The sequence below is a fragment of the Solanum verrucosum genome, unplaced genomic scaffold (assembly GCF_900185275.1).
Source record: "Solanum verrucosum unplaced genomic scaffold, falcon-dt-bn FXZP01000103.1, whole genome shotgun sequence".
NCBI classification, from domain to species: Eukaryota; Viridiplantae; Streptophyta; class Magnoliopsida; order Solanales; family Solanaceae; genus Solanum; species Solanum verrucosum.
The window spans coordinates 7,976,751-7,990,073 of NW_026020048.1; the positions used below are offsets into that span (position 1 = coordinate 7,976,751).

The window sequence follows — 13,323 nt, forward strand, 5'->3', positions numbered from 1 at the left end:
TTATCTCCTTTCTGATATCCTCTTCTTAGATTTTATTGCCTGCAAAAGTTCCATCACAATGAGTGAAACAATACAACAAAAAATGAATACTAGTATTAGGAGAAACAAATCAAAGTGGACTTGTTTTTGCCAATCAGTGAAAACTAGTTGCTTGAATTGCAGAACCAACCAATAGTCCAATCCAAAGGCCCTTTGCTTTCAGATTTACAACGAAATACAGTAAAGCTATCTATTCCTGTTTATTTCCAAAACAGGCCAAAAATTTACACCAGATCATCATTTCAACTTCAAACAAAAGTCGTCCAAACGACTACTTAAGGATCATTGAAAGATATAATAGCTAGTTAGAAGACTTGCCAGAGATGACTGCTTGTAAGCTATCTGTGATGAATGATAGACACAGAAAAGGGGCAATTGCAGCAACATAATCCACCACTTGTTCATCATTGCTATAGGCTCCGCGGCATAAGATTGTTACTGTGCTCACCAAGACCGTCTCTACAACTGCAAGAAACATTGCAACTCTAACTGCCACTAGAGCCTTCTGAGGATTACCAGATCCCAATTCATTTGACACCCTCGTGCTATACTCGAGCCAGAAATTGTAGTTTTAAAGACATAGCAAGGATGCATAATTTATGTGATGTTTTTAAAGTTTTAAGAAAAAGCATGAATATTGAACTAACCTCGCACCAACTCCCAATCCAAATGGTATAACAAAGTGCAATGAAGAAATGGTTAAGCTGATCAAACAAAATATGAGGATCAGTACTACACACAAACCACGAATTGAGCATAAAATAGTTAATCATGAACTGGTGCATACATACATCCCATATTGATAGTACTGATGTTTCAAGTTTTGGATTTGGTAAAAGTTCAGATAGCAAAGTGAGCACCTCAAATGACCACCATTTAAGGCTATGATGATTTCCATTGCACAAAAACATATCAAGATAAATTAATAAAAATTGTGATAAGACTACTTAACAACAAAAAAAGTTCTTCTTACCAAACCATTAAAGCGGATGGAGTTGCATAACGAAAGAGTTGTCCGACCACAAGGAAGGCATCTTCATTCAGAGAAGTGAGTCCTCTCACAAGAACTCGATCGACTGATGTAAAACACAAGTAATGCTACAAAAGTCCAGATTGAAAAACTAAAGGCTAAAGCTGCACCTGAATTAGTCCTAAGTGAAATATGAAAAGCCAGGATAGAGATATGTGGAGACATAAAACCAGAAAGGCATTTACGAGCATCCGAAGAATCAAACTTTGAATTTGTAAATATCTGAATAGGGGCTTAAGAATTGCCAACTACAGCTTTCATCTAAGTTTTTATGACATTTCAATCTTTAATAATCACATCTGCAATTCTACATTCAAAGCCGTGTGTTGTTACCTATTGTTCTTCACATAACTGAAAGAGCTGTAGCTGTGACAAACTGCATAAATTGCAAAAAAAGGAAGCAACACAACTTCCAACAATGTTAAAAGGGAATTTCATTTATTCAGGAAAAGATCCCCATCAATATTTTTTACAGTAACGCACCAAATACATAAATTTACCGATTATAACATCTACTCAAGACTTACGAATAGATGAGAGCTAATTACAGTCTACAAAAACTCGGAAGGTGAAGGAGCATCTGGCTTCCCACTATCACTCAAGCCCCCTGGGTGCTGCAAGTTCTGCAAAACTTGTGCAGACAACGTCCCTAAACCACCCCCTAATCCATCGTTTGCCGAGCCAAAAAATTGACAGACCAGCCGAGCCATGATCCCAAGCAAATTCGCTTGGTTCTGGCAAGCATCAGCATGCATTTGCATCATTTGCTTTTCATGGTCAATCTGCATATTCACCAAACGCTGCCTCCACTCCAGTTCTTCCTCTTCCCATTTCTCCTCCAACTTCATTCTTTGCCTCTTCTCCTCATCAAATTCCCTCTCTAACCTCAACCTTTTCTCACACTCCCTCTTAGCCCACCTCATCTGTCTTTCTTCCAACATCAATCCCTTCATCTCTATATCCTCATTCCTCTCATCATCTCTTCTTTCCCTGCACAATTCCATTTTTTTCCTTCTTTCTTCTCTCTCCAACATACCCTTCTCCCTACTCCACTCCCTCTCCCTCCTCTTCTCTTCCCTCCTCATCAAAACATCCCTTAACTCTAAAACTTGCCCACCCACCATCCTAATCCTTCTACCACAAAACCCTTTCCTCATTTTCCTTCCACGCATCCAAACACTATCCTCAATTTCCTCTCCCTCCCCACTTCCATCCACATCATGACCCAACTCTCCATCCTCATCATCATCCTCCAATTCCTCACTATCGATCCCAAATCCCAAACCCAATACACCATCATCGCCATAAAGCTCAATCATATCATTGTTGGGGGCATTTTCTTTGATATCCAATTCAACATCCCCAAACACTTCCTTGTACTTCAAGAAATTTTCCCAGTGATTCTCTCCATCTTTCCAGCTGAACTCGTTGCTTGAGGTTCTGATTTTCTGCTTGACACCCAGATACTGATGTCGCATGTTTTGAACTTTGATGGATACGTCACGCCATGACCATTTGAAAGGGAAGTGAAGTGGGTCTTGCAGGTGATGTACGGTATTGACATGGTCAGCAATGGGTTTGAATTTTTTCTCTCTGGTTTTGAGCTTGGCTAAGATGCCGGAGTTGAGGAGGTCTGAGTACTTAGTGAGCAGAGTTTGCTCTTCTATTTCAGACCATTTCTTGCGCTTCATCTTCTTGATCAACTCTAAGCTCACTTTTCGGGTTGAGAGTTAGGGTTACGCTTACATTCGGGTCATTTTGTTGGACAAGAAATGTGTCCCTAGATTCGGGGAAGGTGAACTCTACACTTTTGGGTCGTCTTTGTATTGTAGTAGTATGCAATATTTTGTTACACTTGCTATCTTGTCTAAATTTATATGATATACTCTTTTTTTTTATCTTAAAAAGTAATGTATTTTTTTATTTAATAAATATTTAGTGATATTATTAATATTTTTACCTAAATCGGGTCTCATTTTATTTGGCAAAAGATCCATAAAGATATACTTTTTTTTATGACAAGGAAAATTCACAGTCACTACACTCGCAAATTACATAGGAGAGTTTGACATAAAAGGCAAATCTCTTGCTTTTGCTGTTAAGGGGTATCGAACTTGAGACCTCCAACATGAAAGTTTCATACCGAATCAAAACTATATCTCATAAATTAGAAGAGAAGAAATATTGTAAGTTTTTTTCTTTTTGAGTTTTTAACTTTGACTTAACACCTTTCCACTTTAGTATTTTTAGTATAATATAATATGATTACTATGTAATATTTGTTATTTTTTGATATTTTATAATATATTTTGATTTAATGTAGGGGTAAAATCATAAATCCATTTGTACTTTGGAACTTCGTATAAAATATGATCGATCATTGCAATATGAATATGAGTAATTTAATTCATCAACTATAAACATATTTAATTAATTCGATCATAGATTTAATTTATCAACTATAAACATAGTAAGATACTCTCTCTCCATTTCAATTTGTTGTATTACTTTAGTTCAAATTTTCCACATGACATTTTTAAACTACAAGATTAAAGATATTTTCATACATTCTACATATCTTTAGTTCAAGACCACCAAATTCAAAAGTTTTTTTTGTTTACATACGTATTGTTTTAGAGTGGAAAAAGCCTTGCACCCAATGTTCTACCAAGCCAATAAAAGTATTACTGATGTCTTTATATAAACAACCGTTCATAAATCATAGTTAATATTTCTCACATAAATTGCTAATTATGATTAATTAATGTAGATTGGTATAAATAACTAATGCCAGTACGTTTTTCCTAAAGCCCCAGAGAGACATAACAAGGAACTCAATAAAACACTTGAGAAACAAAGAAAATCACAAGGATAGTATTTGTTGCAAATACATTATTTTCATTTACTATGTATACGAATATTCATTCATCAATGTCAACTGTAAATTCAACACCATACCCTATCAGTGACGATACTAAGGAGAGACATTCACTTATCCTATTCCCTTCGCTATTATTTTCACTCCACCGATGACAACTTAATACCGTGGCACAGTAGCAATCTTTCTTCTTCTGTTTTTCGTTTTGCACGAATGGCGGACAAGAACTGAACTTCAGCAAGCATATCCATACATAAATAATCAGAGACCCGCAACCTCAATTTTTGTGCTGCATTCTCCCACTTTCAGCACCAGCATAAGGATCGATTGTCACATTGATAACAGCAGGCTTCCTAGCAGAAAAAGATTCAGTAAGTGCAGATTTAAGTTCATCAGGTGTTCCAACAAGGTATCCTTTTCCTCCAAAGGCTTCAATTAGAAGATGATACGATGCACCAGGAACAAAAGACGTGGGTGCTGGATCTTCTTTATAAGGTCCAGTAATTTCTTCGGGGTTCCTTCTATCACCACCATAAACTCCTCCATTATTAAAGACTATAACCACAACTGGTAGCTGGTAGCGAACTAGGGTCTGCAGTACATAAATTACTCTGAATTAGGATTGTAAATTAAACTTTAAAAGAAAGTGAACCAAGAAATATATGGGAGCCAACGGTGCCATAGGTAAGTTACTCTATAACAAATGTAACTTAGAAGTAGAAGGAATGCCTTCACGAGCATAATTTTTCATTGTAAGGAGTGATCAATGCTATAATATTTAAACAAAAAGTGAAAAAGAGATCATGGTAACCTTAAGAAACGAGGACCAATAAATCCTCATAATTGTATGAGAACACCACCACAGGCAACAAGAGAAAAAAGCTGTACGAGTAACATTACAGGGGACAAACAAATAGTTAAGAAAAATCATGAATCACCCCAGAACCGGTAAATAGGGTATAGCACAAGATGGTACTAGTAATAGGAGGGATTATGGGCCCAACATCAAGAACCAGCAAATCAAGGCAAGGGGCCTAGGTTCCAATCATTATAAGTGCTGATGAACTGTTGGTTGATTCAATGACCTGTTGAGCAGCTTTCTAGTATATGGGAAGTAATTGTACTGATTTATGACATCGAGTTGAGTTCCCTGAATTTGTACCACAAGTTTTAAGTGATCTTACTAACTTATGAGTTATGACACCACTGCATTACACCGCAGCCAGCAGGTCAATGCATCACTTCCTAAACCCCTAATATCCCATTTAGCTATCTTCTCAAACAGAAAAACAATAAGATCCATGTATTTGAGAAGGTTGCTCCATCAGCTGAGCTGGAAAGCAATTCAGATTAAGGGCATGATGAATTAACCCAAGAAAATTCTGAACCCATTCAAATCCATTTGACATCATGTGATCAAAAAATGAGTTGGATTTTAACTTAATAAAGTAGCAGCGGAGAACCTATGAATATTCAACCCCATAAGTCTGCAAGATATGGTACAGCACATATTTGTATTTAGTGGTTCATTACAGTTTAAGATCTGTCAGAAATTCCATAAGAGATATTAGTGAACTACTCAGATATCATTACAGTTATTCCACTTAGATATCATTCCTGAAAACCAATGAACTACTCAGAAAGATAGAACTTGCTGTTGACTATTAGATCTTACTAACCCCTGAAATTGCCAGTAATAAACTACATAAGAATCCTTAATCCACAATAATGGGGGAGGACATCACATGCCTACAGCAGTTCTCTAAGCAGCAGAAAAAATAGTATTTTGAGCTTCATCAGAGCCTAAGCTTAAGCACTGATCAGTTCAACTCCATATTATATGAGAAAAATCTATTCAATTGGGCTTAATTATTACTCACAAACGTAAATGATTTACTAAACGAGACGTTAGACAGACTAACAAGCAACAAGTTAATGAAGAAGTTCTCTGATCACCAAGAAAGAAAAGCATCATATGTTGAAGATCAGCAATGCTATTCTAGGGTAACAACTAAAGTTAGTCAGATCCTATTAATAGAGTATATAGAGGAAAACAACATATGAAATAGAGAAAGACAACAAACCTCAACTTCCATGGCACTGAAGCCAAATCCGGAGTCCCCTTCAACAGCTACTACAAGCCTTTCAGGTGAAGCAACAGCAGCTGCAATGCAGTACCCCAGACCAACTCCCATTGTCCCCCACGTCCCTGCATCCAACCGGGTCCTTGGCTCGGTCTGAACTAATACTGATCGCCCCACATCCATAGTATTGGCACCTTCGGAGACAACAATTGGAGCAGGACTGCCCAATTGCAGTATTGCATCTCTAATAATTCTCATTGGTGTCATAAAATTAAATGGCACAACATCCTTTGCCAGTTGTGCCTCCATTTTCAAAACATTTTCCTTACTCTTCTTTGATAATGCCTCAACCCAAGGATGAGACTTCCCTAAACAAAAAGGGTCATCCTTAATCTCCTTGTGTATCATCTCGACAACTTTAGTAGCATCACCAACCAACCCTAAACATGGTTTCCTAAGCTCAATCTCCTCCTTATCTACATCAACTAAGATAAACTTAACATCCTTAGACCACTTTGGTGGCTCTCCAAAATGCAAAAGCCAATTAAGCCTTGCGCCAACAATCAACGCCACATCACACTTTCCAATTGCCAGTGACCTTGCAGCAGTAGCAGCTAGCTCATGATTATCAGGCAACAAACCCTTTGCCATTGGTGTTGGCAAAAAGGGTATTCCAGTACGCTCAACTAAATTCTTTAAAGCATTTTCAGCTCTAGAAAATGCAGCCCCTTTTCCAAACACAATCAAAGGCCTCTCCGCTTTCCTCAACAAAGCAGCCGCCTTTTCAATTTCCGAATGTTGAACAATGGGTTTAGCAATGAGCTCTTTATTCCTGCAACTCTCAGCATCATCGATCAATTTATGTGCTTCAGTGTCACTAATTGTCTGATGAAGCACATCAGTAGGAAGATCCAAATAACAACCACCTGGCCTGCCAGAGATTGCCCAATCCAAAACACTGAAAACACAGCTGGGGATTTTCGTTATATCAGTTGCTTTAGCTGAGTATTTAGAGAAGGGTTTCACAGCCTCAATTTGATCTAATTCTTGAAAATCCCCACGACCCATTTCTTTCTGATCAGATGACCCAGAGATCAGAACCATGGGCCAGGTATTAACGGTTGCATTGGAAAGCCCAGCGAGGCCATGAACGCAACCTGGACCGGAGACGGTGAGAAGAATACCGGGTCGACCGGTAAGATAACCATAAGCCGAAGCAGCGTAACCGGCAGATTGTTCATTGTGGAAAGCAATAAACCGGATACCGAGTCCAACCGACCGGTTCGCAAGGGAAGTAACGGGTATGCCGACAACCCCGAACATCCGGTCGACGCCGGCACGTGCAAGGCACATGGCAACGAAGGTGTTGCCGTCGACAGTAGATAGGGTTTGGTGATCGGAATCAGACATTTTAAGTGAGTTTTAGAAACAGAGGACTCTTTTCAGTGATGGATTTTACAGGGAAGATCAATTTGAGTTATTTAAGAAAGGGCAGACGTGTTCTCTTATATATAGGGATTTATTTATGTTTAATATTAGAATACTATTAGTTTCTGCCTACCCCAGATACTTGTATGGCGGCCTGAGGTGCGGTGATTGGAATGACGAAATTGGTTTCGTCTACTCATCCAATATTTTACTTTTAACGTTGGCTTCATATTAGTTGTTCATTTTATTAAATTAAAATATCTTGTAGTAATTAATTATTTTAAAATGTTCACATTTGTTGTAAAAAAATTTAAAGGCTGAATTAGTAAAATTGTATTTTTAATTTTAATTTCTTAATATGTGTATAAAAAAATAAAATAATCAATTAATATGAAACGGAGGGAGGAAGGATTTTATTGTCCGCTTGCCAAATGAGAAATTCTCGGTTTAACAAAAAATTTGATGGTACATGTCAAGTTGGCTTTGAGGTCTCAAAATGTAAATGATACACACAGAGAAAGTGGGACATGTTCATGTTCTATTTAGGAAAAAAAATATCCCGAGGGAAGTGGGTCTCTTATCTTTCTCTTGAAGGTATCTAACCCCCATTTTATGCCAGCTTTTCATCATATATATTGGATCATCAATGTAAATGTAAATTAATCAAAGAAAGCTGGCTTAGAAGTCAGTCCAAAATAGGAGTCCAGAGGTTGATATGTGACCGAACTAGATAAAAGCACTTCAATCAATATCAATAATAGGTACCAACCAGGCAACATCTGCATAATTATGTATCTTTTTTCAGTCAAATAAAACACATCACAGTAATTTGGTGTTGGTTAGTTGAGTACAATTCTAGATGAAATGCTTTGTAAGATACACATTTTATTGTAGTCCCCACATCGGTAGGATAAGGGACCTCGGACTCATTATATGGAGAAATCCTCTGCGAACTTAACTTTTCAAATGCACAAAAAAAAAAGTCAGAATATTAGTATCATAAGGTTATTAAAGTTTTGCTTATAAACATTTTGGACCAAATTACAAAGCCAAAATTGGCATCTAGTCTACTTACAGTTTCTTCTAAACCCCCAAAACCAGACTGGTTAACTACTTGAAAATGTCACTGGAATTGATACATATATCACAAGAAAGAAAGGAAAAGAAGAAAAACACGGGTTTTGATGATCAGATATCATCCACCAGAAGCCAGAATGAGATATCTTCAGGGACAATACTGTAAAACCAAACACAAGGATAAAAAAATAACATTTTCATATTAGGCTCCATCTTCATCTGATTTACTCTTAGGGAAAGGCAATTGCCCTTCGTTTCGGTCTTCTTCTTCACCCACATGATCAGGTGGAGGGGCTTGCTCCTCTCTTTCACTATTTTCAGGGCGAAAGTTAATAGGGAACTTCGTTACTCTAGGTTTGTCCGTTAATATATTTCTTTGAACCCTATCAATTAGGACTTTCTGTGGAGGCTCTTCTCTCAGCTGCTCAGCATCATAATCATTGTTCACATAGTACCCAACTCGTACAAATTCCTGCCCCAAATATGAGCAGGTCAACAAGAGGACAGTAACACCAATAATGTCTTCTTCACGAATTTTCAAAGGATCTGGAGGGTCCGCCTAGCATCAAAGTTCGGAAAATATAACATAAATTCAATAAGGCAGACAAAGCATTAGTACCCCGAGGGACAATTGGAATCCAGGAGATAATACCTGCAAGACAAAGCGGTAATTTCCAACATTTACAGGGCCAACAAGAACGCTTTCTAAAACTTGGTCATATGTCTCATCCTCAGCCGATCCCACATAGATGAGCTTCCATTCCAAATCTGCATGAGCATATGACAAAGAGATTATTATGCAAACAAAATCAAAATAAATCATACTTACAACAACATCAACAGAGACAACTAGGGCTCAATTCCAAGCTAATTAGAGTCAGCTACATAAATCCTCACTAACAAAGTGAAACACTTGGTAGTGTAAATCTTGAAAAACAGCCAGAATGTATCTGGCTTAAAAAAAAAAAAAAGAGAAAATAAATTTGGTGGGAGAATTTCTATCTGCAAAGAATATAGCTTCTAAAGGTTCAACCAATTTATAGATCATTTTACTGAATTTTTGATCCTCAAAAGAGAAAAGAGAACTGTGTTACCACAACAAAATATTAAGTCCATTCTCTTCCCTAGTTAACTACCTAAATAATCTTAAAAGTTGGGAAAGATGGTTGACGTCCTAATAATCATTTACTGTTCTGATATAGAACCAAATAATGCCCAATCAGATTAGGAGGATAAACATCCACCTCTGATTTTGACTTAAGGGGTAAGTAAGCAACAGTACCACAGTATCATCTATCTGTTCTTTGAATTGATGATTTGATGTTCGGCTACTGGCAGATTACAATTTCTCCGAGAGAAATTACTCATATTATGGGCCATAATCTAATTTATCCCCTTCCATAGTTTTTCCAGTTTCCACCAACTATCATGCCACTAGAGACCAACTCCTATGAATTTTCTACAAATAAATTTTACTGTGTTTTGTTTTTGTTTACAGCATAATTGACACTTAATTAGATGAACACCTGGGTTCAAAAGTTGTTTCCAACTTGTATCCCATGAATCAAGCAAAGGAAAGTAAGGTAAACGAAAGATCCTTCTTTTTCTTTGAACCCACCCAATCTAAAACCCCCAAGGATAAAAACTTATTAAAACCCAAATACAGTTTTCACCCAAATAAGCATTTTTATATCCCTCACAACAATCCATTTCACAAAAATCTTCCATCCAGATCCAGTCCCAAGTTTAATGGTATTAAGTTACCGTCTAATCTCATCAACGAACCAAACAGCCCCAAGGAAATATGCAAAATAGAATGGAGGACTATTTAATGTATTAATGCTGCACATAAACATGCTATTAAATATTATACTAGGAAATTCCTATAGCAGTATTAGAAAAATCTTTTTAACTGCAGGTCATCAGAAAATGATAATAGTAGTATGCAGTATGTACTTATCAGTTCTAGAAAAGGAAAGCTTGAACTCTAAAGTTCCCTTTCTTGAAGCTACTGCTGGAACTAACATCATGACACCACCTCCCCCACCTTGAACCAACTAGAAAGCATACTTTACAAGGACATGTCAAGATGCTTCATTGCTTTTAGGCACACATGCAAATAATCTAAAGATCATCAAGTTAGACCATTGATAGTAAGTGCAATGGCATAAAAGCAAAAGCTCAAAACGAGTTCATTCTTAAATCCAAATATCCACAATCAGAATTACAAATCATTTGGTTAAGAGGAGACAGTCCTGGACAGAGGGAAAGATAAGGAACGACTATACATTGTGCTCACAAGTGAAATGGAAGAATAAACAAGCTGGCTTGAAGTCTTGTCAGAAACTCTATTTTTATTCTAGAAATGATTTTACACTGAAGTCTAGTATGACATGGAAAACCAAGATTCCCCAGAAAACCATAGCATGATTATTTCATCTATCAAACTGGCATAGTTTGACATTGGGAAAGCTGGGAAGCACAGCAGATATATATATATATATATATATATATATATATATATATATTGCCACAGACTATAACCGTCCAGTAGTTTGATGATCAAAATTGGTCAATAACCTGAAAAATATTTCCCTGCACCTGATCTTTCCCACAAGTTATGTTAGGTTTCCCTGGTGATTCATAATCTCAGCTCAAGCCAGGTACAAAGCGTATTTAAGACTTCAACATGAAGAACCCACAAATTTTACCAGCTCCTAGGGTTGATTAATCCCATTTCCATTCGATTTACTCTGAGCATTTGGAAATATGCAACTTTGCTTATATAATGCTACCAATTACAGCAAGATATGAGCAAAGCCGACCAATTGATGTTATATGATTGAAAGAATCACCGCAGTATCAAGAACCCTACATCAACCAAATTTAAGCACGACCTTTACGTATATGATGTGATCTGAAATTTTAGCATGTGGCTACTCACGAGTCACGTGAACAGCGATTTAGCCTAAGTTGCTTAGCTGATCTTACCAAAATTACTAATGGTGTTGGTTAGCAGTCATTTTAGCTTATCTAGTATAGCTAGCTAGGTCTACAAATTAAATCTTTTTCATTCCACTGTTAACTATCTTTGTAGAATTTCGCCTAGTTCTAGCCCTAGCTTAGGGCTTAGTTCTTCCTCTGATTACACTTCCTAGCTGTATTTTAATAAGTTCAGTTATCCCCAAATTCCAGATTGTATCAGTATGTTTAAACTGAGATACCCTCACACACGAAAATATCTGTCCCTTGGATTTCTGTGACATCAACAAACACTTGTGGAAATTAAAACAATCAGAAAATGAACCTCTAACCCCACAATCTCACAATAGCTTAGCTAAACATTACTATAATAGGAACAAAATGTAAACAAATTAGTCAAATCAATTGTAATATGAATTTACACTGCCAAGTCCGCCCCAGTCAACATTCTTTATGAAAGTAACCCTAATAAGTCAACATGCAAAAGAAAGAAAAAAGAGTCAACTTTCTATAAGAAAGTAACCCTAATAAGTCAGAGAGATACAACATGCAAAAGAGGGAAAAGAAGAAGTACCATCTTGGAGAGGAGTGACACACTCGTAAGATATTTCAAACTGGAACGGGGACAAAAATGATGCCGGATTGTCTAATACGGCAACATTCGTGATGTTCACCGCACTCATATTGTATCAACGCTGTAACCCTGGGCGGCGTTGGATCCAGCACAAGAAAAACTTGGAATCTAAAATCTCCGTCGGAGAGACGGACTTGTTCTCACCGCCATAGTGAATAATTTTCAAGCAGAAAAAGCAACTGGTTAGAACAACCACCAAACAAGGAAGCAGCTCTTTTATTTCAATTTACTTGTTTTATACTGTATGACCGGCTGTATCTCCAGCTACCGGCTATAGCAGGTTTTTAATATTGGCGGGAGCTCTCATTCCCAGCTAGCTGTGGCACTCTGGCTTTTAGATGTGTACAACATCAAACAAACAATTCTTACACCTATCATATTTTGCTTTTTAATTCATTTTTAAAAAGATGTCATTCCTTTTTAATAACTCCTAATTCTAACTTTTCATATAATATTTTAAAACCACAATATTATAAGACACTTTGAGACATTCTACATACTTATAATTAAATCCATAAAATTCAAAAGATTTATATTCTTAAATTTTGTGTCAAGTTAAAACCAAATAAGCAAATTGAAATAGTGAAACAAAGGAAAAGTTATATTAATTAAATTTTATATTTATATAATATTTTATAACCATCTTGATCATAGTAATTATGCAACTTTTAATTGTAGAGACAGTATCTTAAAAAGTAAAATAGATACTCTATGAGAGCTTCCAGTTCTATGTCGTTTGATTGAGAACTAGTTATCCCAAGATTAACTATCTTAGGGCTCGTTTGGTGTGAGGGATTAGAAATAATAGTGATGGGATAAGGAAATAGTGATGGGATAAAAAAAAAATTATGTTGTTTGGTTGGCAAGTCCGGGATAACTTATCCCGGGATTAATAATTAGTACCGGGATAAGTTATCCCTCCCCATGGGTGGTATAGTAATCCCGGGATAACTTATCCCGAGATAGAATAGGTAAATGACAAATATGTCCCTTTAAATCCTTTTTATATATCATTTTTTACATTTATGTATATTTACATTTTTTTTAATACCATGTATAATAATATTTACTACTCCTTATTTTTATGATAATTATACATATTTTTCTATTAAAAAATTATACTATATAAATATAATTTTTATTTATGAATTTATTTGACTAATTCTTATGT

The 13,323-nt window shown here is 36.4% G+C and overlaps 2 protein-coding genes and 1 pseudogene across 3 annotated transcripts; all 3 read right to left on the reverse strand.

Annotated features, from left to right (window-relative positions):
* LOC125822057 (protein DETOXIFICATION 2-like) lies at positions 1-1,561 on the reverse strand (annotated as a pseudogene).
* Positions 1,562-3,946: 2,385 nt separating this feature from the next.
* Positions 3,947-7,502, reverse strand: LOC125822550 (2-hydroxyacyl-CoA lyase). The gene is made up of 2 exons (XM_049501961.1): positions 6,032-7,502; positions 3,947-4,539 (listed from the first exon to the last, which is right to left on the reverse strand). Exons 1-2 carry the CDS (start codon positions 7,439-7,441, stop codon positions 4,225-4,227), a joined length of 1,725 nt encoding a protein of 574 aa, XP_049357918.1. The 5' UTR covers positions 7,442-7,502; the 3' UTR covers positions 3,947-4,224.
* A 961-nt stretch (positions 7,503-8,463) lies between these two features.
* Positions 8,464-12,345, reverse strand: LOC125822558 (histone chaperone ASF1B-like). 2 transcript variants are annotated; one of them, XM_049501970.1, is made up of 3 exons: positions 12,093-12,345; positions 9,189-9,304; positions 8,464-9,095 (listed from the first exon to the last, which is right to left on the reverse strand). In XM_049501970.1, the coding sequence occupies exons 1-3, from the start codon at positions 12,199-12,201 to the stop codon at positions 8,739-8,741; spliced, it is 582 nt and encodes a 193-aa protein (XP_049357927.1). In that variant the 5' UTR covers positions 12,202-12,345; the 3' UTR covers positions 8,464-8,738. The 2 variants fall into 2 exon arrangements, with proteins under 2 accessions (XP_049357927.1, XP_049357928.1); XM_049501971.1 differs by having other exon boundaries at positions 8,725-9,008; positions 12,093-12,298.
* Between the last annotated feature and the right edge of the window lie 978 nt (positions 12,346-13,323).